This window comes from Plasmodium brasilianum, chromosome 7 (assembly GCF_023973825.1).
Source record: "Plasmodium brasilianum strain Bolivian I chromosome 7, whole genome shotgun sequence".
Lineage (NCBI taxonomy): Eukaryota > Apicomplexa > Aconoidasida > Haemosporida > Plasmodiidae > Plasmodium > Plasmodium brasilianum.
In genome coordinates, this window is record NC_090120.1 from 1,649,549 (window position 1) to 1,675,872 (window position 26,324).

At 29.0% G+C, this 26,324-nt stretch overlaps 9 protein-coding genes and 1 pseudogene across 10 annotated transcripts; 8 read left to right on the forward strand and 2 right to left on the reverse strand.

The window, feature by feature from the left end:
• The first annotated feature begins 905 nt into the window (after positions 1 to 905).
• On the forward strand, positions 906 to 3,751 carry MKS88_002073 (annotated as a pseudogene). Its single transcript has 3 exons — positions 906 to 2,880; positions 3,033 to 3,147; positions 3,670 to 3,748. Coding segments are annotated over exons 1-3 (2,169 nt in total).
• A 608-nt stretch (positions 3,752 to 4,359) lies between these two features.
• Positions 4,360 to 4,764, reverse strand: MKS88_002074 (uncharacterized protein; the record flags this gene model as incomplete). The annotated part of the gene is made up of 1 exon (XM_067215054.1): positions 4,360 to 4,764. The coding sequence occupies one exon, from the start codon at positions 4,762 to 4,764 to the stop codon at positions 4,360 to 4,362; it is 405 nt and encodes a 134-aa protein (XP_067074370.1).
• A 127-nt stretch (positions 4,765 to 4,891) lies between these two features.
• On the forward strand, positions 4,892 to 5,494 carry MKS88_002075 (guanylate kinase; the record flags this gene model as incomplete). Its single annotated transcript, XM_067215055.1, has 1 exon — positions 4,892 to 5,494. One exon carries the CDS (start codon positions 4,892 to 4,894, stop codon positions 5,492 to 5,494), a length of 603 nt encoding a protein of 200 aa, XP_067074371.1.
• Positions 5,495 to 6,743: 1,249 nt separating this feature from the next.
• Positions 6,744 to 8,457, forward strand: MKS88_002076 (transcription initiation factor TFIID subunit 7; the record flags this gene model as incomplete). Its single annotated transcript, XM_067215056.1, has 2 exons — positions 6,744 to 6,886; positions 7,326 to 8,457. 2 exons carry the CDS (start codon positions 6,744 to 6,746, stop codon positions 8,455 to 8,457), a joined length of 1,275 nt encoding a protein of 424 aa, XP_067074372.1.
• Positions 8,458 to 9,754: 1,297 nt separating this feature from the next.
• On the forward strand, positions 9,755 to 11,561 carry MKS88_002077 (uncharacterized protein; the record flags this gene model as incomplete). Its single annotated transcript, XM_067215058.1, has 5 exons — positions 9,755 to 10,420; positions 10,679 to 10,779; positions 10,939 to 10,984; positions 11,228 to 11,268; positions 11,414 to 11,561. The coding sequence occupies 5 exons, from the start codon at positions 9,755 to 9,757 to the stop codon at positions 11,559 to 11,561; spliced, it is 1,002 nt and encodes a 333-aa protein (XP_067074373.1).
• A 2,835-nt stretch (positions 11,562 to 14,396) lies between these two features.
• Positions 14,397 to 16,723, forward strand: MKS88_002078 (RNA-binding protein; the record flags this gene model as incomplete). The annotated part of the gene is made up of 6 exons (XM_067215059.1): positions 14,397 to 14,520; positions 14,775 to 14,901; positions 15,100 to 15,193; positions 15,422 to 15,671; positions 16,006 to 16,130; positions 16,598 to 16,723. 6 exons carry the CDS (start codon positions 14,397 to 14,399, stop codon positions 16,721 to 16,723), a joined length of 846 nt encoding a protein of 281 aa, XP_067074374.1.
• Positions 16,724 to 18,927: 2,204 nt separating this feature from the next.
• MKS88_002079 (uncharacterized protein) lies at positions 18,928 to 21,504 on the forward strand (the record flags this gene model as incomplete). Its single annotated transcript, XM_067215060.1, has 1 exon — positions 18,928 to 21,504. The coding sequence occupies one exon, from the start codon at positions 18,928 to 18,930 to the stop codon at positions 21,502 to 21,504; it is 2,577 nt and encodes an 858-aa protein (XP_067074375.1).
• Positions 21,505 to 23,256: 1,752 nt separating this feature from the next.
• On the forward strand, positions 23,257 to 24,486 carry MKS88_002080 (high molecular weight rhoptry protein 2; the record flags this gene model as incomplete). Its single annotated transcript, XM_067215061.1, has 1 exon — positions 23,257 to 24,486. The coding sequence occupies one exon, from the start codon at positions 23,257 to 23,259 to the stop codon at positions 24,484 to 24,486; it is 1,230 nt and encodes a 409-aa protein (XP_067074376.1).
• A 27-nt stretch (positions 24,487 to 24,513) lies between these two features.
• MKS88_002081 (high molecular weight rhoptry protein 2) lies at positions 24,514 to 25,689 on the forward strand (the record flags this gene model as incomplete). Its single annotated transcript, XM_067215062.1, has 4 exons — positions 24,514 to 24,592; positions 24,749 to 25,165; positions 25,357 to 25,419; positions 25,616 to 25,689. The coding sequence occupies 4 exons, from the start codon at positions 24,514 to 24,516 to the stop codon at positions 25,687 to 25,689; spliced, it is 633 nt and encodes a 210-aa protein (XP_067074377.1).
• Positions 25,690 to 25,826: 137 nt separating this feature from the next.
• Positions 25,827 to 26,291, reverse strand: MKS88_002082 (uncharacterized protein; the record flags this gene model as incomplete). The annotated part of the gene is made up of 1 exon (XM_067215063.1): positions 25,827 to 26,291. The coding sequence occupies one exon, from the start codon at positions 26,289 to 26,291 to the stop codon at positions 25,827 to 25,829; it is 465 nt and encodes a 154-aa protein (XP_067074378.1).
• Positions 26,292 to 26,324: the final 33 nt, after the last annotated feature.

Below are 26,324 nucleotides of genomic sequence, written 5' to 3' on the forward strand. Positions count from 1 at the left end.
GGGGTATTTTATAATGACCTTGACTTTTTTCTATAAATCAAAAGCACGATTTTTTGGCGTTTTATCAGCTATTTATCACCTTTTTATCGGCTATTTATCACCTTTTTATCGGCTATTTATTGACTATTTATTGACTATTTATTGCCAATTTATTGCCAATTTATTGCCAATTTATTGCTGATTTACTGGGTTTTCTATGCCCCCCTTCTGTGTTTACATTTTACCGTTATACGAAAAGGAGAAGAAGGGAATGAAAAGATTTTCTGCTATGTTAGTAGTGCATTCCGCCAAGTGTGCATATACATCTGTGTTATTCCGCATGTACATATAATATTGCAGGGGAATGTATTCTTTTACACTACATTTTATTTATTTATCCATCTACATATTTATCCATCTACATATTTATCCATCTACATATTTATCCATCTACATATTTATCCATCTACATATTTATCCATCTACATATTTATCCATCTATTTTGTTATCTATCTATTTATTTTATTTTTTTTCACGAGAAAAAGGAGAAAGGGCAGATTAAAAAAATGATGACTCGGTCAGGTGAAACATAAGAAAAAAAAAATTAATAATAATTAAACAAAAAACGAATAGTCAAATAAGCAATAAACGAATAGTCAAATAAGCAATAAACGAATAGTCAAATAAGCAATAAACGAACAGTCAAATAAGCAATAAACGAATAGTCAAATAAGCAATAAACGAATAGTCAAATAAGCAATAAACGAATAGTCAAATAAGCAATAAACGAACAGTCAAATAAGCAATAAACGAATAGTCAAATAAGCAATAAACGAATAGTCAAATAAGCAAAAAAAGGAATAAGCAAATGCAGAAAAGGCAAAACTGATCATATATTCGCGGACGGCTTAACATTTGCAGCAGTATGAGTGTGTACTTGAAGCGCAAATTCTTCAAAAAGCATAGAGGCTCGTCGAGCTACTTTTCGGACTTTTCCTTTGATAGTTATAAAAAAGGGAACAACTCAAGTGAAAATATAAATTGCCTAAGTGACAGTGAGCACATATTATGTGTAAGACGTCCCGGCAGGAGGAGAATAAGGCATATCGCTGCTCCCTTTGAGATGGTAGAAAGAGAAGACGGATATAATTTTCTGAACGGGTCAGGTAAAACAAAGGCATGTGTTTACGGAAAATCCCAAAAGAGAAAGAAAAAAAAAAGAAAAAAAAAAGTACGAAACGAAGCAAAACGAAGGGAATACAATTGGGGAAATAATTTATTTAACAAAAGATACATGAAGGGGAAAATCTTTACTATATTCAGTTACGACTATATAGAAGTGCTCAAAAGAGTTCGGATAATGAAAAGGAATAACATGATTAACAGTGATAGGGTTAGAAGCGAGGAAAAAGTTTTGAACAGGCAAGGAAGTAGGACGAAGAAGAGAAAACGAAATAGTGCACAATGTAACAATATGGATAGTGTGGTCAGTGTGGTCAATCTGGACAATCAGGACGATGTGCACATCGAGGAGAAGGAGAAACTTGATATATGGAGAAAAATTGAAGCCGAGGAAATATCATTGTGCAGTCCTTTACTAATGAATGTACAAAGTGAGTATACATTGTGTTCAAAAAAATATAAAAAGATAAGCATTGTTTATGTAAAGGAATATAGTGAAAGAAAAAATAAATATATATTAAAGAGAAAAATTAAAAAGATCTATAAATGCCCCAAAGAAACTGTATTTAACCCATTCTTCAATAGTTATATACGTTTTGAAAATGTAATAAAGCTAGAAAAAGAATTAACACAACATTTAGTTCATCAAAATATAATTAGTTTAGAATCATATTACTACTATGAAAACCAAATTGTTACTTTATACAAGTTCGGAGGTGTTTCACTTATGAAATGGAATAAACAAAAGAGAGTTTTCCAGCTCGAAGATATGCTTATAAAGACATGTGTAATAAATACAAGGAACAGAAAGGAGCTTGGATTTGTTAGAAACGATATTTTGACTTCAATGCACACCGATTGTTTTAATACCACCGAGGGAAATGAGGAGAGGAAAGAAGAGTGGAATGAAGAGGAGAAAGATGAGTGGAGTGAAGAAAAGAAAAACGAGTGGAAGGAGGAGAAGAAAGACGAGTGGAAGGAGGAGAAGAAAGACGAGTGGAAGGAGGAGAAGAACGACGAGTACAAAAACGATAGAAAATATCTCCCCTCCGTTAACTGTGAAGAAGAGTGTACAGGTAACACTGCGAATACCCCTAAAGTTAAGGGTGTTAATTTGCATAGTAACAAAACTTACTATTTAGATAGGGGCGTAAAGGAAGTAGTAGCGGATGAAGGGACAGACACAGAGGATAAGCTAGAAGGTTTGAATAAATGGCGTGATGAATGGCCGATTGTACGGAGGGATAAGCGGCGCAAAAAAGGGAAGCGTATGCATGTGTACCCAGAGTACCTGATAGCCGAAATTTTAAGGCAGTTACTAAAGGTATGTCTTTTTCTATACGAACATAGGATATACCATAGTGATATCAAACCATCTAACATTGTAGTTAAAAATGTAAAGAAGGAGAACTTGAATACAATTTGTTATAGTAATAAAAAGAATAAGTGGAGTATAAAAAAATTTGGAAAAATTATGAACAGAAATTTTCTTATCAAATTAATTGATTTTGAATATTCCCAAAAAGTGTATAATGAGAAAGCAAATATAGGAGGGACTACTTCACTTTTCAAACCATTAGAAGATTTTAAAAAAAATAAAATAAATGTGTGTTCTAAGTTGGTATGGATTATCGGAATAACACTTTTTATCTTATCAACAGGTACACATCCTTTTTGTAATGTCAATAACGATGTGCATATTTTTTTTATAATTAAAAGTAAAAAATTTAATATACGTAAACGGTTCAAACGGTATAGCTATTTCTCTGACTCGTTTAAAGATTTACTTGAAAGAATGCTAAGGGTACAGGTTAATAAAAGGATATCATTCTTTGATATATTCATTCACCCATTTGTGTTATTTGGTTAGAAATATCAAGGGGAAAAAAAAAAAAAAAAAAAAAATTGAAAGCAAATAATATAATAGCAAACATTTCAGCAATAATTAACAGTGAAACAGCTTACAAAAATAAATCCACGGAATGGTATCTTCCTTTGGAACAAAAATACATCCGCAGGATAATGCAGCGCCATCTGCTTGTAGAAGCCTTCATTGTATACAGAGATGTGCCTTTACGTTACATATACGCACACATAATGCGTGCATACATACATGCATATATACATACAAACACTTGCACATACTTACTTATTTGTAACTATTCTTTTAAGAGTCATAACTCCACTTTGTGCGGCTCCTTTTTTTTCGTAAATTAATTTTTTTGTGCCTGAATTTTGTTGCATTGTGCTATTTTTTATGATTTGTGTTTTGTGTTTTGTGTTTTGTGTTTTAATTTATTTTTATTTTTTTTCTTTATTTTTATTTTTTTTTTTTTTTTTTTTTTTTTTTTTTTTTTTTTTTTTTTTTTTTTTATTTTTTTATTTTTATTTTTATTTTTATTTTTTTATTTTTTTATTTTTATTTTATTTTTTTTTTCATTTGCTCTCCCAGCCCATATTAAACATAATACCTTCCTTTACCATTTTCGAAACGCACATTTTTTTAGAGGACTTACAATTGTCGGCCTCTGGAAGAAGCAAGATTCTTCACTAAGGGGTGAAGTAGAAGGACTAGTAAAGAAGAAATGAAAAAAAAAAAAAAAAAAAAAAAAAAGGGAAAGAAACATCAAACGATAAAGTGGAAAAAGTAAAGCATAGTGCAAAACTTAACGTTTGAAGTATGACGAGGGTAGTACAACGTATAAAGTGTAAAAATAATTAAAACAGCTTTATTGTATTTCTACAGTATAAGGGAAGAAACTAGCCATTGAAGCAAATTTTATATGCAATGCGTACGATTACGTACCATTTCGTACAGCTAAGTTTCATCTTTGATTTATTTTGTACATCTTCATTGATTCATTTGTGTTTCTTTTAGGATAGTACAATTTTTTACTTCAAGGCATTAAGCTTTGTAGCGTTATGCGTACAGAACATTATATATAAGTACACATATGCGAATACACAGCATAAAGGTAGATATTTAGCGTACCAACAGAGTAGCTTTTTCGGGGATTATCATTATGTATATATTGCTTTCTCATACAGAAAGTAAATTTCTACCTTCACTGTAGTCGTTCTAGCTCTTGCATGTCTGTTTAAATGTATCTATATACACGTAATTCATAAAAGAAAGAGATCACCACAGCGCGAACGCAACGGGGGTACGTAGGGCACACGCGCATATAGATGTATGTTTATATATGCGTATTCATTGAGGGGGTATAGTACTGTAGAAGCGTAGTACTGTAGTAGCGTAGTACTGTAGTAGCGTGGTACTGTAGAAGCGTAGTACTGTAGTAGCGTAGTACTGTAGTAGCGTGGTACTGTAGAAGCGTAGTACTGTAGTAGCGTAGTACTGTAGTAGCGTAGTACTGTAGAAGCGTAGTACTGTAGTAGCGTGGTACTGTAGTAGCGTAGTACTGTAGTAGCGTGGTACTGTAGTAGCGTAGTACTGTAGTAGCGTAGTACTGTAGTAGCGTAGTACTGTAGTAGCGTAGTACTGTAGTACTGTAGTAGCGTGGTACTGTAGAAGCGTAGTACTGTAGTAGCGTGGTACTGTAGTAGCGTAGTACTGTAGTAGCGTAGTACTGTAGTACCATATTTCTGCAATAGTGCAAGGAGACGCTGCAGAATAAACGTGGAAGCAATAAAAGCGAAAGCATTGTACAACGAACACGTAAAAGGAACATATAAAACGAACTGGTAAGTCGAGTAAATCCTGGGTCCATGCCAAAAATAGCCCCACTAGTTATCTGTGGCCCATCTGGAGTAGGGAAAGGTACGCTTATAAAGATGCTCCTCAAAGATTTTCCATCTTCTTTTCGTTTTTCAGTGAGTTGTACAACTAGAAAAAAGAGAGAAAATGAAAGAGATGGAATAGATTACTATTTTTTAAATAAAGAAGACTTTGAATTAAAGTTAAAGCAAAATTTTTTTTTGGAGCATGATAATTATGCAAATAATTTATATGGAACATTAAAGAGTGAATATGACAAGGCAGAAATGGAAAATAAAATATGTTTATTTGAAATGAATATTAACGGAGTTAAACAACTGAAGGAATGTAATTATGTTAGTAACGGAATATACATATTTGTAAAACCACCCAATACTGATATACTATTAAGCAGATTAAAAAAAAGAAATACCGAGAATCCCGAACAAATAAATAAAAGAATGTACGAATTAAATCGAGAACTAGATGAAGCTAATAACATAGACTTTAACATGTTCTTAGTAAATGACGATCTTACAAAAACGTATGAGCAGCTAAAGGAATATTTGATGCAATCCTATCAGCATTTGAGAAGCGGCAGCGGTTCGAGGTGATACTTAGCTATTAGATAACCACAACTTAGCCATTACGTAGTTATTACGAGGCCATTACTTAACCACAACTTAGCCATTACGTAGTTATTACGAGGCCATTACTTAACCACAACTTAGCCATTACGTAGTTATTACGAGGCCATTACTTAACCACAACTTAGCCATTACGTAGTCATTACAAGGCCATTACTTAACCACTACTTATCCATTCAGTGAACATGTTATGAGGTGCCAGGGGAAAATGAAAATATAACCATCGATGAAAGCAATACGTATATATACATATTTACATTTACACCCGAACGTACGAACATATACGCATATCGCTAATTATAGAGCAAGTTTTACTAAAAGAAGTTTCATTCCTGTGTAATATATATGACCCACCCCCCTCGTTTATTTTGTAAGGAAACACAACGAAAAAATATCTGCTGAACGGTCTTTATTTTAAGATAAACTACGTGTAATAATAAGCGCGAACATATATATACATGCATGAACACATCCCAGCGTACGTACGTATGTGTATACGTACATACACGCATACGAGTACGTTTGCTTATATATATTTGCCTTTCTGTCCTGCTGTTTTCCTTCCTCCAGTATACTTTGATTAAACTCTTTTTTGCCTTGGTTGTTGGAATTATGCGCAAGTAAAAATATTTATGTTTACATATGTACATATACATATATATAGATATGTATATAAGTGGTTGATGGCACTCGGTATTTTTTTAAATTTATATATATATATATATATATATATATATATATATATATATATGTACATATATATATATGTATATGTATGTGAATATGCATGTATGTATTAATGTGTATGCATACATGTACCCCATTTCCGCGAGTACTTGAAAAAGGAAAAAAAGGAAACTACAAAAAAATGCAAGAAAAAATAAGCTTAAAAAATTCAAAAATAAGTTCAAGCAAAAATGTTTAAAAAATAATAAAAAATTTGCAGAAAAATTGCAGAAAAATTGCAGAAAAATTGCAGAAAAATTGACTTAATTTTTTCCAAAAATACCGCAATATTTTGCAAAAAATGAAATTAAAGTTTCGGAAATAAAATTGGAGGAATTTTTTTTTTTTTTTTTTTTTTTTTTTTTCTTCCATTTTTCTTTGAGTTTTTCCTGCACTGTTCTTCCATTTTTCCTCCATTTTTCCTCCATTTTTCCTCCATTTTTCCTCCATTTTTCTTCCTATTTTTCTTCCTATTTTTTTAAAACAAAAGATGGAAAAGAAAAAAGAAAATACTATAAAAATATCGCTTAACATAAATACTAATACAAAAAATGAAAATTATATCAATGCATATCCTGTAGGCAATGGCTATTCGAAGATTAAAGCAAATTCGAAGGAGGTTTCCGAAGCACTGTAAGCAAATAAATAAAAAAGTAAAATCAACGACTAGTGAAGATATGATCTTAATAAAAAGATATGAACGAAATGAATATATGAAAATAGTAAACGTAATGCTCATCCAGTTCGTTTATGAATATATAGAGCATGTTCACCCAAGAGGAAAATTGCTATATGCAAAAAGATGAACTGCGTATTGTTATGAATGTATGCATATATTTACTCCTTGTAAAAAATTTGCTCTTGGCACAAGTGAACGCATTTAGTTGATATCTACTTGTGCAGATGCTTTGATTTGATTGTAGCCTGGATACATATGTACACCAGAGTTATTTATGTATTTTATACAATTCTTATGTCTTACGCGTACACTCCATATGACCTACACTTCCTGCAATTCTTACATTTTTTCATCACTCATGTTATTCTTTTTCTTTTTATTTTTTTCGCGTAGGAGCCTCATTGAAGATATCAGGGGAGGAGCTTTTCACTACAAGGACTTGCAAGAAATATACTTCATGAATGATACGGACCTAATAAAAATTATAAATGAGATAAAGAATGTGGAGGAGAAGGTAAAGAACAATGTAGGCATCAAAAACATTAATAACAGTGTAAATATGAACGATCATAGCGGTATTCATACGAATAGTAATAACAACGAAAACGTAAATATGATTAATGGAATTAGCAGTGGTATTAATAAGAATAATAGTTTCAATTATAGCGATGACTATAGCCAAAATTGTAAATACAAGAATGGGAAGGGAGGGAATGTATTTATGCTCGAAAATGATGTAGATAAGGCATGCATAATAAGATTTCCATTAACTGTTGCAAATGAAATAAAAAAATATTTATTAAAAAAAAATTTGGAGCTAGAAATAGAACCAACGAGTTTATTAAATTCAAGATTTTTCTTAATTCATTTTAAAAATATAAATAAGAAATTTTATGGTGTTTTACTTGAACTGTCCACACATATAGAAATACACAAAACGCTCGATAGAACCAACCTGTACAAAACAAATGACGTATCACAGATCATTTACGTGTATGATAAAGATGAGAAGCACAGTAGTAACCGCTGTAGTGGCAGTAACGTTTGTAGGGGTGATAATTGCCTGACCAATAGTAAACTTCTTGAACGGTTCATAAATAACAATTTCCAGTTGGACTGTGGAATTAACAGCAAAATTGATAAATTTCATTTTGAAAATCATGCAAAACTCTATAAATATCATGATATATACTTTGCCGAAAAACTTATATCTGACTATTTAAATGCTAACTATTATGACTATTATGATTTATATGTTAAAACATACAATGAGATGAATAATCATGTACGTATAGAACGAGAAAGTAATTTTAAACAAACAGAAATAGTTGATGAAGATACAAACTTATCCGATATATTAAATTCACTTGATAACACATGTAATATTATGAATCAAATAGAAAAAGAAAAAGGTGATATCACGTTTGAAACGTTATTAAATTATCAGATAGACAATGAGAATTACGAATCTGATGTTTCCGATTTGTTGCTAGGGGGCACCTATTACATGCGCAAGAAGAAGTGAATACCGAGCCGACTACTTGAGGAAGTGAAACAATTCCTCAGAAATACATTACGAGTTATATTATGTACACGATCACACGTACACATGCAAATGCGTACACATTCATATATGTATATTCTGTTTAGACTCATTTTCCGGGAAAATGAGATAACACAGTTATTGTTACGTCGTTAGTTGTGCTTAACATGTGGGTTGCTCCTTTTTATGAACACTTGTAGTGCACATGTTACGATGTACATTCTAGTGCCGATGTTGTGAAAAAAAAAAATAAAAATAAAATAAGATCAAATATACGAGTTGCCCGCGTTTACTGTATTTTTTAATTAAATGCGACGCCTTTTTTTTTTTTTTTTTGTTGTTACATTTACATATGTGCATGTATGTATGTATGTATGTATATATATGTATGTTTATATATGTATGTATGTATATATATGTATGTATGTTTATATATGTATTTATATACTTCTTTCCATTTTTGACGAACACCCGTGTATGTCTTCATGTGCTACCGCCTGGTCACGCCCATGAGAGCATAAATTTTGTTGACCTTCCTTGTAACTTGTTAGAATGAAGAATTATTTCATAAACTTTTATAAAACTTACTCACCTCAATACTTTGTAAAATATTAATAAAAATGCTGGCATTCATTTTTGCCTAAATATTTCAGTTTGTATCACTTCCTACATTTGATATGTATATATATATATATATATATATATATATGTATGTTTTTTTTTTTTTTTTTTTTAAAGGAGGGGTGTGCCACATATGCACAAAATAAAAGGTAGGTATAATTTTGTGTATGCTCTTTTTTTTTTTTTTTTTCGTTTTTTCGTTAGAAAACAAAAAAAAAAACAGTTTATTTGCTTTTCCCTCAAGTCAGAAACTATAAATTGCTGAAAAATTTTATTACCTAATATTGTTGACATGTTCATAAAATTATGAACAGTTCATGTAATATTTATAAGGACAAATTAACAATGTGATGAGAATATGTATAAATTACATCATGTAAAAGCATGTAAATATATGCGATTTTAAGCTTATACGTTTTATTATCTTAGTAGTGTCATGGGAAATTTTATAGGATATAAGGAAAATGTTAAAATATATATGTTTATGGATTTTTTATGTAACTATTTTATGTATTTTTTACGTACTTTTTATGCTTTTTTTTTTTACATTTTTTATGTAATTTTTTTTTTTTTTTAATTTACGTTTTTTACGATATTACTTTATTGTGCTGCTTCTTCATGCTACTCCTGCATGCTGCCCTTCCACTGAGCTCATTATATGCATTCATTTTCATGCGTTTCCGTTTTACAGAATGTCGATGGGAGAAACATAAACATTTTTGAAAAGAGGTATGGCTACAACTTGAACGACTTGCACAGTTATATTTACAAAATTAATCTGCCACTTAAACCACGTTATATAAATTATGTATTGGAAGAAAAACAGAAAGGTAAAAATAAAATAAAATCGTCTGAAGACAGTTTGAAAGAAAAAGAACCAGATGATGGAAATGAAAAGGATAGACAAGCGCTAAATTATAAGCACAATAATAGTGATAGTAATAATTATATTAATAGTAGTAATAATAGTTATAATAATAGTAGCCGCAACAGTAACAGTAACAGTAGTGGTAGTTCCTCTAACCAGGTGGACATATACCACAAATATGAACGGGAAAACATAAATAACCCCCAAAATGTGTATAAAAATAAAATAGTAATTAACAACGTAGAGAGTAATGAAAAATATGAAGATAAGTATGTCCATATATCATATGATAAGAATTATATATATGATGAGCAAAAAAATAATATATACACTGATGATAATATTTCCAGTTATATTTCACAAGAAAATGATATATTAAGTGATAAGAATAAATTTAGTACGAAAAAAACGTATGTCAATTTATGCTTAAATTATTATAATAACTTAGATACATGCGTAACAAAAAAATATCAAAAAAATGTACAAAGCAGGAAATATAAATTTACTCGTTTACACACATGTAAACCACATTATGTAAGAAACTAAACAAAATGAAACGTACGACAGTGGCGCAAGAATTGCACTTGGTGTTATCCTCAACTCTTTTTTTTACCAAATTTACGCTTAACACGTGCGTATCACATATGTAGCAAATGCTTAATATACGCGTAACACATGTTTATCTTCTTTTTTTTTTTTTTTTTTTTTTTGAAGATCTTGTTTTCTCGGTGTATTAAATACAGAGATAGAAAGTTAATGAACGAGATAAAAAAAATAGAGCTAAATTATTATAGTTCCCTTAACAGAATTAACAGGTACATGCATTCAGAATTTTAGTGTGCATGCCACGTTAATATATATATGTACTTATATGTATATATTCTATGTATAGGTTAATATTGGACATGTACGTTTACATATATGTATACATATTCATGTGTGCAATTTTTTCATTTTGTTTCTTCTCTTTGCAGATCCATATACCTAAACGAATTTTCAACAAATTTGGGGTATCATGAGGTAATAGGGGGCGCAAAAAGGAAACAAGGGAAAATAAGCCAAATTGAAAAATTGCGTCCATCCGGCAGCACATATATTTAAATATGCACATACATACATATATATATAATATTTGTATACCTGTGCAAGTGTTTAAAAATAGTGAAATAGTATATGCACCAATGAAAATCATATTCAGACTGATTTTTTTACGTACATTTTTTTTTTTTTTTTTTTTCAATTTTTCCTCGCCTCCTCTTGTAGTACCTTATAAGTAAACAGTTTGATAGTGTGGAAAAAATAAAGTAAGGAAGAGCAATTAAAATTTTTAAAAAATATTCGGAATACGCAAAAGGGAACCGATCTTTGCATGGGTATACACATATTTGTATATGTACATTTACACGTTTACGTATATATAATATATATATTTTTTTTTTATTTGATCAGACTTAACAAAGAGTTAAGCGAATTAAGAGAACGATATAACCATATTTTAAAATATAATTTATGTGATGATCATTTGCCAAAATTTGACAAGCAAAAAAGAAAGACATATTCAGATAATGAAAAAAAATACATATTATTAAATATATGACGGGAGGACCAAAAAAAAAAAAAAAAAATAGGGATGTTTCTCATCCAACACATCATGGTGTAAGGTAAGTACAATACACTGCTTCGTGCACCACCTTAGGATGGCCCACGCGGGTATATAATACATATATATATATATACTTATTTATATAATAGCTCATGTAGAGCGCACATATGTATGGACATAATGCTTGGGAAGGTTAATGCAATAAACAAAACGTATATAAAAAAAAGGTACATATGGAGGAGGGAAAAAAAAAAAAAAAAAAATTTTCCCGATTTGTAGAATAAACCATATTTATTTCATCAATATTTTCCTGTTGTTACTTCGTATTTCGCGTTATACTTCTTTTATGTTTTCCCTTTTTTTTAAAACATACAGATGATTAAAAAATTGAAGAAAAAGGTTCAAGTTGTTTTCTTCCCCATCTCAAAAGAGGGCGCCACGCACATTATAACACATATATAAAAGCAGCATATATATAAGTGTGTCAAGTATATATATATATACATATATATATTATATATGTGTATACACGTTATATATATAGTCAGGTTTTTACAGAAATGGTAAAAAGTGGTATATAAAATATAACAGGGTCAGGGTCATATTTTAAACTCATGTGCCGAGATTAATAATTGTACAAATATAGAGAAAAAAATATATAAAATAAAATTTACGAGAAATAATAGAGCAAAAAAACGCAGGAAATTTACATGTATATTCATATGTATACTCATATGTATACACATATGTATATTCATAAGTACATATATATATATATATATATATAAATATGTATATATATATTTTTTTTTTTTTAATAAACTCATTAATATACAAAAAAGAATTTATCATTTAGTATATATTTTTTTTTTTTTTTCCATTGCCTGAAATGCTATATTTACAAAAAACATCATTTGTATAAATTCATATATACATACGAATGATACATAATACTCAAGAATAGTACAAAATTTTATTTTATTTTATTTTTTTTTTTTTTCCCTTATAACCTAATAATTTAAAAAATTTTATTTTATTTTTTCGAGTAAAAATTAGTTATCTCCCTATATAAAACTCAATTCATTTATATGTAAAACCTTTGAACAATTGTCATATTAAGGTATAGTTATACATTAATTATTAGCATACATACATATGTATTTATGTATGTATGTATTTATGTATGTATGTATTTATGTATGTATGTATTTATGTATGTATGTATTTATGTATGTATGTATTTATGTATTTATGTATGTATGTATATAATACGCATACTATGTTATGCATGCTTTAGTTATTCATAGCCGTCTTTACAAAAAAAAAAAAAAGAGAAAAGATAAAATGTCAAGCTAGGGATAAACTGATACAATAATTTTTGTATCATCGTATCAGTAATATACATATGCTTACATGTATATACATAAGTATGTATTATTTACATATAACGTTCTATCAAAAATGTAAGTGTAAAAGCAAGTAACTACATATAATCTCCCCCGCTCTGTGCAAAATAAAAAAAAAAAAAAAAATATATAAACATAATTATGTACTACCTTCATACCATTTATTTGCTTATATATATATATATATTTACAATTTGCTTATATATATATATATATTTACAAAATATATATTTTTGTACGTATGCAAAATTTTAAATAAAAAAAAAATTGTAAAAAAAAAAAAAATATTAAACATGTGAAAAGAAAACAAATAAAAATATGAAAAAACGTTTTTAATATTTTCTCTGAAAAATGAATTTTTTTCCCCATTTTAAATTAAGAACAATATATGTTTTACTAATAATGGCGTTTTTATAAAAATAAGCGCAATATATATATATATGTATATATATATATGTATATATATATATGTATATATATGTATATGTATATATATATATATATATATATATATATGTATATGTATATATATATATATGTATATGTATATTTATGTTTACACGTATTCATTAAGTTTTTTGTTAAGAATTAATGACTTTTGCTTTTTAATGATATATAATAATAAATAGGTAAAACATACATGTTTCGATAAAAACTGTGCTAAGCTGTAGTGATACATTATATCATATACATCATATGTATGCATCATACGAATATATATATATATATATATACATAATACATGTACGTATTTATTTTATATGTATAAAAAATATATGCTGTATAATATATGAACATTTATAGAAATTTTTTTTTTTTTTTAATTTCTGCTTTTTTATATATTTTGAAAATAAAATATAATTTTTCATGGCTAATTAAAAGAAAAAGTATTCCTTTTTTGAGAAGCCCAAAAGATTTACATATAAAAATGAAAGAGAAGTAAAACTGCTGTTATGCTAATTTTTAAGGTTTTATAAAAACGCGAAGATTTTTTTTATTTATAAAACATATTATTATCTATCTATATCTATATATATATCTATATATATATATATCTATATATATATATATCTATCTATATATATACATATATATATATATATATACATATACATATATATATTATGCGTACAACTTTACCGTAAATGTATAATGTATGTATGTAAATGTAAATAGTTATATAATACTAGCTGAGCGTGTATGTATATATATATATATATATATGTATATATTTATGCCCATGTTAACATTCTGTTGTTTCAATTTTTGTTAATCTCGAACAGTTTTAAATTATTAGCGGTAAATGTATTTTTTTTTTTTTTTTTTTTTTTTTGATAAAAAAAAAAAAAAAAAAAAAAAAAAAAAAAAAAAAAAAAAAAAAAAAAAAAAAAAAAAGAGAGAGGTATGCTAATATTTATACATAATGAGTATAAAAAGCAAAATTGATATGAGTTTAGATGAACTCATAGAGAAGGAAAATATTAAAGTTAATCAGAAAGCCCCAAATGAGAAAAAAATTGTTAATAAATTTATAGAAAAAAATTCAGGTATGTTTTTGGGGAAAATTGGATAAGAGAACCATTTATAACTGTACCATATATTGTTCAATTGAATGTTTACTTTTCTCGTTGGAAGAAAAGAGCTAAAATGGAATGAAAAGAATATTATTGTGTTTGTGTAATAATTTTCATATATTTACATTCGTATAGCACAGAATAATATAACGTAATAATGTAATGTAATGGTGTAGTGTAACAATGTAATATAATATTTTTTTTTTTTTTTTTTTTTCCCCCCACAGGTCAAAAGTATTTGCATAGTATAATTATTTCAAATGTTAACAGCAATAATCTAGAATTGTATAAAAAAGAGTTTAGTAAATTTGGAAGAATATATAATATTTTTCATGATAATGACAAGAAAATTACGTAAGCTTTTTTTTCCATATTATGATTTAATCTGTATACAGTTCTGCATTTTGTTGCAATTTTGTGTACACACAGTTGTGTAGACGCATCAACTCCAACCGTTTATTCTGCATTCATCACCTCTAGTTATGTATAACTCTCTTCGAACTATTGATTATGTACCACTCACTTCTTACCTTCGTTATGCACCTTTTACAGATATGTAAAATATGATAATAAAAATTCGTGTGATAATGCTATAAGTACTATGAACAACAAAACTTTGGATGGCGATACGATAAGCATTATACTGGTACATACAAAAATGCATCAGAATGAGGAAAGACAAAATGAGCCGTGGAAAATGTGTTGTTTTATGCTGATATTTTTAAAACAGTACATATATTCGTATATATGTATATGTATGTATATGTATGTATGTATGTATATGTATGTATATGTATATGTATGTATATGTATATGTATGTATGTATATGTATGTATATACATGTATGTAAATTTTTTTTTTATTTATATTTAGGGGAAAAAAATTCTGGACAAAAAAAACAATAAGAGTATTAATCAAAATTATAACATGATTAACAATAATATGAATAATAGTAAAATAATTCCATCTTATAAAATGCCCATGTATAATCCAAGCCCCCCTCCATATTATATGAACAATAATTTTACTCCTTATAACAATAATATGCCTTACCCTAATACTTACCAAAACAATTTTTACGAAAAACATATGCCCCCCTTTAATAATAATAAGAATATATATGGTAAAAAAGGAGCAAGTTATTGGAAGTGTTTGCGCAGTTTGTTTTTATTTGCGCGTGTGTGTGTATGTGTGTATGTGTGTGTATGTGTATGTGGGTGTGTGTATATGTGTATGTGGGTGTGTGTATATGTGTATGTGGGTGTGTGTATATGTGTGTGTGTATATGTGTATGTGTGTGTGTGTATATGTGTATGTGTGCGTGTGTGCATCTTTTCGTGAAATAATCTTGTAAAGCATTTTATTATAATAATTCATATATCTGTTTATTGCAATCTATTTCCATCTCATAAACTTTCCTACGAATAATACTTGTCATTTGTTTTCTACCTTTTCAGACACGCATAAAAATAATACAATAATTGTGACAAACGTTCCGACATACTTGAATGCTGAAGATATTTTCTCGGCTTTTCAAGAAACGGGAAAAATTGTCGATGTGCAGATACTCATGAATGAAAAAGTAAGGCAAAACAAAAACGTCCATATGCGCATATCAACGTGCACAGGACAGTAACACATGCGTGTATATATATATGTATATATATATATATATATATATGTACATATGTGTACATATGTGTACATATAAATGTAAAATGTATGGCTTTTTTATCTTTTTTTTTCATTATGCTTGTACCTTGCGTGTTCATGTAATTTATCGATTGCTGGAACGAAAATGTAAATTTTTTTTTAATTTTGTACCTTTTTTTTTTCATTCCTAATAAGATGTTAATTTTGTTTACAATTATATACGATTATGTACCATTTGCTATAGTAGAGTAGTTCCCCTGTGTTTTCCTGTTTGTTTATATATATATATATATGAACATATTTTTATATATATTTATATTTTTACCCTACTGAAATTCGCATTGTGTCGTACATATTGAATACATGTTCTATTTTTCTTCTTTACTTATGTGATAGAGAAAATTAACTGGAATTGTGAGTATCGAGTATGAAAAAAATGAATCAGCTTCAGATGCAGTACGAATGTATGATGGTGGTTTCTTGAATGACAATAGAATTAGGGTTTTTTTAGACTGTCGTTAGAATTTCATTAATTTAAAAAAAAAAAAAAAAAAAAAAGGAAAGATGGGACAAAAGAAGAGAAAATTAGAAGATAAGAAGTTGAGATTATATGAAGCCAAGTGAAATTGTGCGGACATGGGAACAAAATATTAGAGAAATGCTTTTAAAACTACACCCTTCTTAATAATTAAATTACGTACATTTGTATGTATATATATATATATATATATATATATATATATGTATGTATAAATTAAATATGTGTATTTCAAGTTTAGTTACGTTATGAATATATAACTACGCATGTTATGTATACATAAAAAGTTAATACTAATTTATAATTTTTTAATTGTACATATACATATAGCCAAGCTTCCTGTTGTTGCACTCATTTGAAAGAAGATAAAACGAGGAAAAGATTTTTTAACATACCATATGAATATATATATATATATGTGTGTATGTATTTATACGTATTTATATGTATATATACATATGTATATATATATGTGTATGTGTGTATGCTTTTATATGTACTTATAAGAATAATTACGCATATATTAAAAAATTAAAATGATAGGTAACAAATACCCTCTATCACCATTTCATCTTTTGTGACATATTTTATTGAAGTTATAATTTTTTTTTTCTTTTTTTTTTTTTTTTTTTTTTTTCATCATTACTTCATTATTTATCTTTTTAGTGTTTTAATAATGTTCATAATTCTTTGATATGGTAAATATGCTTAATGTGTTGAAATTGTATATCTTAAATATATTAAATATATTGAATATATTAAACATATCATTTATATTGGGTATATTGGATATATTGAATTTATTAACCTTACGTAAATATTTTATGTTATATATATTGTATTTTTTTTTTTTTTTTTTTTTTTTTTTCTCTAATTAATTAAGCGACATATATTACATGTATTGTTAAAGGAAAATTAAGAACGAAATGTTGTCCTGAAGAACTATGATAGGAAAGTAAACTACTATGGTTATGCATTAAAAGTTCATTAAAAAAATATCATATGAGTGAATAGGAACAAGGTTTTGTAGCAAACGCATCCATATGTGCAATGTATGCGTGTATGAAAATATATGTGCGTATATTTGTATGTATGTACTTTATCTATTATTATAAGCGTCAAGCCTTTTCATAAGTAAAAACGAGATGAACTTTGAAGGTAGGGGTAAATGCCGACGCATCCCTGCGAAATGTACATATATATATATATTTATATATATATTTATATATATATTTATATATATATATATATATATTATATATATATTTATATATTTATTTATTCATATATGTGTGTGTGAGCAAGTATACCACTTTTCGCGAATTAATTCGTGCATCATTTTGTGTAAAAAGAATAAAAAAATTGCAAAGCAAAAATACAGTAACATTATAATACTCCTATATGTAATCCGGGACGTTGAATATATATATATTTTTTTTTTTATTTCCCTTTTATAAAATAAAATTTTTTGAAAGTGTGCGTATATGTATCAAGTATACAAGTATAAATTTTCACCTACACTATATTGTTCAGTGTCATATGCACATGAATTACCTGTAAACAATTTTAAAATTTCTCAAGTACAAAATTTGAGTAGTTACGATGGTGTGCTTATATCCTCCCAGCATATAGGCATTAGGTAACAATTTTATTTGCATAGTCGACTACATGTAAGATTGCAGAAGTGATAACATAAGTAACTGCATACGTAATTGTTTATATGGTTGGCCATTTATTTGTTTAGTTGCTTGTTTATTATCAATATTATCATTAATACTGTTTTATTTTATTTTATTTTTTAGTTTATATTTTTTTTTTTTTTTTTTGGGATATTTCAAATTTTTGCAAAATAAAAGTTCATATAAGGGTTATGCAGCATAATATATCCATGCATATGTACATGTATACGTGTCTACATGTGGACAGTTATATTCGTAATCCTCTGAGTATTAACAAGCAGAATGCTGAAAAGGACATTTGCATACATTCCTTTTAACTGCGGAACAAATGGGTACAGCATAATACTATCCATCTATATGTAATAGCACATGTTGAACAAAGCCTTGAAATATTTACAACTATATTTATATTGTTTTCATAAGGGCATTTGTTCTTATATTCATATGGTATATTGTTACGTTTGCATGATGCCATAGGGGCTATATCATAAATACGACGTTTTACAAACATGGAGCACTTAAAAGAAATTATGAACGAGTATGAAAAAATCAAAGTGCGCCTAAAAAAGAGCAAGTACGAGTATATGGAAAAAATAGGCGCAGACGCACCGACTGGGAAATTCTATGCTGAAAAGAATGTTTTTCATAATTTATTTAAAGTGATTGATAGTTATTACTGTTTACTCCTTTTTTTTGGAAAAAGAAGAAAAAATAAAAATAAAAATAAAAAAAGTAATAGGAATAGGAATAGGAATAGAAGTAGAAGAAGAAGTGGAAGAAGAAGTGGAAGAAAAAGTAGCAGTAGAGGTAGAAGTAGAGGTAGAAGTAGAGGTAGAAGTAGAGGTAGAAGTACACGTAGAAGTAGAAATAGAAGTAGAAATAGAAGTAGAAATAGAAGTAGAAATAGAAGTAAATATAGTTATAGTGATAGAAGTACACGTACAAGTAGAAATATTCTTGTAGGGGTTGACATTGACAGTGATGCGGATGATACCACCTCTAACGATGCTGCTAATGGCAGTCGCTTTCACCCGCGCAGTTGCATTAGGAACGACGATATAGTGAAACAAAAGGAGGAGAGGAAAAGGAAAAGGATGAACAGTTACAGAACAGACGAAGAAAGCATTGTAATAAAATTAGAAAGAAAGAAAGTAATACAAAATAGACACATAAAAAAAATTAAAAATTTTGTCAAAATGAACAAAACAATTAATAAGTTTAAAAATTATATAGAAAAGACTTACATGAAAAGGGTTAGTTATAACGAAGAGAAAAGGGAAAATAAAAAAGAAAAAAATGTATATTTACAAACTCCCGCTCATACACGCAGGATACGAATCAACACAGAACAAAATGTATATTTTGACAAGTTCGTGTTGAGCGTAATTAATTTTTTACATTCTCTTGTTGAAGCCGGGGGGAAGCATGATATGAGAGATAACAACATCGACTACACTGCAAACTTCGAATGTGCAAACAATTTTACAAATCAATCGAATGGAATTAGTAGTGTTAGAAGTCATAGCAATGGGCACGGTGAAGGAGGGCCTCACGTTGAACCGTTAAAGAGGGAGGAGAGGGTGGATGTACATAATGAAGACATAAAATTAAAGATGAATAAAAAGAATTGGAACAATTCACAAAAATGCGATTTTTTTTATTCAAATGGAAATTCTTTAAAAAGCGAAAAAGATGATAAATATATATTTGGGAAAAAAAAAAAAAAAAATGAAAAAAAAAAATTTCTTTTTTTTTTGGAAATTTATAAAAAAAATATGCATCATATTAGTAGTAGTAACTCATACGTATTCTATTATTACCCCTCTTTTATAATTAGAAAAATAGACGAGAATTTATTATACCTCATTGACAGTGATATGAACTTAATAAAAATTATGTTTTATTTTAATGTTATACACTTATTTGTTTTTTATTTGTATATTATAAATTGTTCAAATGATTATTTGCTTGCTTATATATATATATTTCTAAGCATAGCTGGAAATTTTAAGACAAACTTTAAATTGTCATCCAGAATTATAGAACAAAATAAAAACATTCTTACCGTATTTTACGTGTTTGCAAGTATTTTGAAGTCGAACATACTTGGGAGTGGTGATCATCCCTTATATGTTGATGTTCCTCAAGAAGAGAATTACATGGATACTACAACTAAAAATGGAAGTAAAACGAATAGTTCTTTATATAGAGAGGTGAGTGAAATCGGTAGTTGCTACTTTCTGGGTGATCTGGATAAGTTCTATGTATCTAAGATCAGAGGAGATTTAAAAGAGGAGATGTACATGAGAAGGGGGGGAAGAAAGCATGGGGTAACCAGTAGAACTCATATTATAAGTACTAGTAGTACTAGTAGCAGCAGTAGTAGTAGTAGTAGTAGTAGTAGTAGTAGTAGTAGTAGTAGTAGTAGTAGTAGTAGTAGTGGAAGCGACAAGGGACGGAGTTGTAGCCCACCGCAGGCGCATAACCAGAACAACGAAGGTATAACGACCAAAAAGACGAGGCTTTTCCCTAACAGGGAGGGTAGCAAGAAGAGGGAAGGAGTACACGTAGAAGAAGTATATAATGAGGGAAAAAAAAAAAATGTACCATGTGAGAAATTGAGAAGAAATATTCCATACAACTTAAAGCGACTAAATATAACACGCGAAAGAGGCGAGTCAAGTAAATCCAGAAATGTTGAGTTTACACATATAAAGGAAAACTTAACTCAATATAAACATTTACTTAATTACTTTAGCTCAAATAAAGTAAATGACAATTCTAGAGAAGAGGAAGAAAGAAAAAATATACGTAAAAAATATTATTGGTATTATACACTCATTAATAGTGAGAATGAAGTCGATTCAGTAAATTTAGCTCTAAACTTAAGTACAACTAATCATAATAATTTATCTTTCTATAAAAGTTATATAAAAGAACATATTTATAATCTCTTTTTAAATAAATATAATTTAAAAATTCCAAAAAATGAAAATCCTCCGAATGAATCAGAAAAAAAGGAGCAAACAAATAGCCTCTCAATCCTTGGCAATTACAAGAAACTGTTTAGTCAGTTTTTTTCCTAATTGATGTATTTTGTAATACGTAATGTGTACATATTTTCTTTATAATAATTTTTCTCTTCTGTTACATGTTTTGTGTGTATGCTTTGGATTTTTTTTTTTTTTCTTTTTTTTTTTTAAAAAAAATAATGAATATCTATTTGTGCATGAACATATAAAGTGCATTGTGCAGGGGGACAAGCAAACAAATGCCTCTTGTATATCGTTAACATTTTACCCTCCACGCACACACGTATACATATTTATATATATATATATATATATGAATAAATACATGCATATATATATAAGCATACCCACGATCATACATCGCATGGGCTTACCTTATATTCTTTTTTTTTTCGATGATTACAAAGTTTTTTGAAATTACACATGAAACAAATTAGAAAAGAAAATAAATCGCAAAGAATAAGGGGCACACAGCAGTGAAATGTTGGTTATGTACGCATTTTCCAAGTATGTACGATTACACACATGTGTATATGAGTAAGTACGTATGTGTGTACATATTATGTGCATTTTTTTTTTTTTTTGCCAAAAATGAATAGTGCACTATCAGTGTTCTTATCCTCTTTTTTTTTTTTTTTTTTTTTAAATTTTTTTTTTCTCGGGTTAAAATAAAAAAAAAATAGGTTTTCTCCTTCACAACTTTAAGTATATTTTTTTTGTTATTTCGTTTTTGATTTTTCTTTTTTCTTTTTTTGTTTTTTCTCTTTGAACTTTTTACATTTCTCAGTTTATTCATTAGAATATGCTTTCGTTCTTCTTAAGTGTACTGATTCGTCCTATGTGCTGATGCATGGGTAAGTATACTTGCGTATACGCGTATATTTGTATGTGTGTATGTGTGTACGTATTTTGCGTAAGGACCTATGCATGAGCATAAGCATTGAATATTGGCTAAGCGCTTCCCAGCAATTTCCAGGGGGTGTACGAAATGCGCACAATACAAAATGTGCATTGTGTATTAAGCTAAAACAAAAAAATAATTTTTAATCGCTATTGCACATTGTTTCGCGTATTTATCTGTTCCTCCATCATTCCTTTCTTTTGATTTTTTTTTTTTCCTTTACTTTCCTATTTTTATTTTTTATTTTTTCCCGAATAATTTAAATTACGCATTTATTGTGAGAAGTCAAGAGCGCATGTCCGAGTTGTTCACCGCTTTAAAGAATTGGTATTGTGTGTGTACAGTTATGCACGCATAATGCTACTACAAAAAAAAAAAAAAAAAAATTAAATAATAGCAATAGTGAAAGTGCAAGTATCAGTAGTAATAGAAGTACACCAAGTAGTACTGAGTATCACTAAGTAGTACTGAGTAGCACTAAGTAGTACTGAGTATCACTAAGTAGTAGACGTAACCGTGATAAGCGGAGGGAACTACAGCGAAGCGGAAGCGTTCATGCCCCCTGTGTTCTCCCCTTTCTTTCTTTTGTAGTTTCTCAATTTTGTAGTTTCTCAATTTTGTAGTTTCTCAATTTTGTAGTTTCTCAATTTTGTAGTTTCTCAATTTTGTAGTTTCTCAATTTTGTATTTTCTCTATTTTGTATTTTCTCTATTTTGTATTTTCTCTTTATTTTGTTTTCTCCTTATTTTGTTTTCTCCTTATTTTGTTTTCTCCTTATTTTGTTTTCTCCTTATTTTGTTTTCTCTTTATTTTTTATTTCGTTTCGCATGTGTTTCCATCCGTGGGTTCTTCCATTTTTTTAGTACCTCCTTTTTTTTCTTTTTCCCCACTCCCATCTTTTTAAAATGCCAAAAGTCAGCTTACCCCTTTTGGCTCTTCTGGCCACCTGTTTCATAAGTGCAAGTTCTTCCTTTGAATTGAATCTAACAAAGGGGTTAAGGTATAGTACCGAGGTGAACATAAGAAATATACAAGTGGAAGATAATAGTCTAAGAACATGTGAGCATATACTTAATTATATGCATGCAAAGAACACACTGACAAATCATGATAAAGCATTTTTTCAAAAAAATTGCGATAAAACATTAGATAAGATAAAGGAAGACAGTATTGATAAAAATGTAAAAAAAGAAATAAATGAATTAGTCCTAAGTGTAACTCATTTAAGATGCCATTATTACAATACGATAATAACAAATAATAGTGCGATGGCCTTAAAGTATATATTGCTAAGTATAGACAATTCGTTAAGTGATGAAAATGCAATTACAAGAACTAAGGAAATACTAAAATTTAATAGATATATATTGGATAACACGAACATACGAAATGTACAAGAAATGCTTGTGCTAAGTAGTAAAAATGACGAGTTTATGAATGAATCAAAATCGAAAGTTATAGAAAACATACATAAAGATTTTACTCTTTTTAATGATTATTTAGTTATATCATCTGGTCAAGTAAAAGTTATAGAAAATCTGCCATTTGAAACTTTTGTTAATGTGAAAAAAGAAAAATTCTGTTCAAATTATATACATTTATGTCAAAAATTTTATGAACAAGTCATAATTTATTTTCGAATGAAAAATATTTTTAATGAATTAGTGGACTATGTGGACAAAAATTCAACAACTTTTAAAAAAGAAAAATTATTGCAACTACTAGATTTAAGTTATAACACAGAGAAGGAAATAAAAGAACATAATAAATATGCCTTAGGAGGAGAAAAACAAAGGGGAAAAAAGGAACAGAGTGAACAAAACGTAGTATCATCATTACATAAATATGTCGACTTGTACAGCTCAAACAAATTACTTGTCAATATAAAGCTGAAGGAAGGGGGAAGTGAAACTCTTGGGGAGGATAATCAGCATGATCAGGGGGGTATAAATCCTTTTGAAGAAAGCTCAGTAGTAACAAATAAAAATATAAAAAACGAGTTGAACGATGATGAGAAATACTCAGAATTAATGAATACTATTAAGAATTACATCCTGCACGTTACTGAGGTCGACAAGGATATAAATAATATGGTTCTAGAGTTGGAGGACGAGGATATAGAAAAATGTAAGTAACTTCCTCCCTAAAGTGGAGTACTGCAAATGGGAAAAATAGAGAAAATTGAGGATAATGTGGAACTCCACTTACAGGAAAGAGCAGATAAACTCAGGGGCATATCCCGTATCCCTACTATTTCATCCCCGTCTTATTGCTTCGTGCTCCTTCCTAGTGCTATTTATTACTTCTTTATTACTTCATATTATTCCATATTCATATCATTTTTTTTTTTTTTTTTTTTTTTTTCTTCCTTTATCCCTCTGCTTTCGCCTTGCGCAGTCCTCGTTGAGCTGAACTTCTTTCTGTATTATGGTTTCCTAAATATCGAAGAGGATAAAGATTTGATAACACTGAACGACATTTCGCCTACTTTTACAAATTTGTATCGAGCTAATCATATAGTCTTTCTTTATCTTTTAAAAACAAAATATGAAGAAAACAAGCATTCGGAATATCAGACATTTAAATTTTATAAAAATATGAAATTTGAAAAATTCAACAAAGAAAAATTAAGCTCTCATTTTAGTGTGACGAGCCCAATAACAAGTTTGTCTAAAGTTTTACCAGATACAATAAATAAGCATTTCTTAAAAATATTTCCAAGTATTCCCAAAGATTTTGTAATTGAACCTTCTGAACGACCGAAATACCAGTTCTTTTTTACCATGGCCTTCAAGGACTGCAACATCAACCAGAGTATGTATCAAGTGCTTTGGCACAGAAAACAAACATGCACATATGTACAAATATATACGCGCATGTACACATACACATATGTATGCACATGCGCACTTATCTGGTTTACACGCACATTTATCCTGCACCCAGACCATTATGTATGACATTTATGCACATACTTTTATATTTTTTTCTTTTTTTTTGCGTAGATTACTCCCAAGTGGCAAAGGATTTATGGGCCGAACTGTTGTATGCCTATGATCACTTTGGATGTAAGAAAGAGATATATTTCACTCTAAACTTTTCTCACCTCGTTGAAACATTTTCCATACGTTTCTCTCGTGTCCTTACTATCCCCTCACCCATGGGCTATTCGTTACAATCATACTGTTACCCCACTATTATGTTTCTATTACGTTACTGTTACTTCATTTTTTTTTTTTTTCTTTTTTGTTTAAACCTATATAGGGTTTTATTTCCACCCCAAGGAAGTTATTTCCAGTTTTACCAAAACGAACTTCGTGAGGCAAATGCTAAGTTAGTAAAGAATAACTATTATCTTATCCACTTTACATCGCTTAGCTGCAAACAATGTGCATAATTGGACTATTTGATGTTTTGTTTTATCCTGTATGCAGAGAGTATGTGTGTGTGTTCTGTCGCCACTAGTTCAATGTAGTTACTTACGACCCTTTGTACGTCCATTTGAACTCACCTCATTTGAACTCACCTCATTTGAACTCACCTCATTTGAACTCACCTCATTTGAACTCACCTCATTTGAACTCACCTCATTTGAACTCACCTCATTTGAACTCACCCCATTTGAACTCACCTCACCCCATTTGAACTCACCCCATTTGAACTCACCCCATTTGAACTCACCCCATTTGAACTCACCCCATTTGAACTCACCCCATTTGAACTCACCCCATTTGAACTCACCCCATTTGAACTCACCCCATTTGAACTCACCCCATTTGAACTCACCCCATTTGAACTGCATTTTGAATTTCGTGTTCTCTGCTGAGTTATTCTCCCCTTGTTTTATCACTTTGCATCTTTTCCTATTTTTCATTTTTATCCATTTTTCTGGCATTTCCCAACATTTATTCGCCGCATGCACAGTCAGCAGGAACTTCATCCTGAGGTTCACAGAACCCCTGGTGTACCTGGA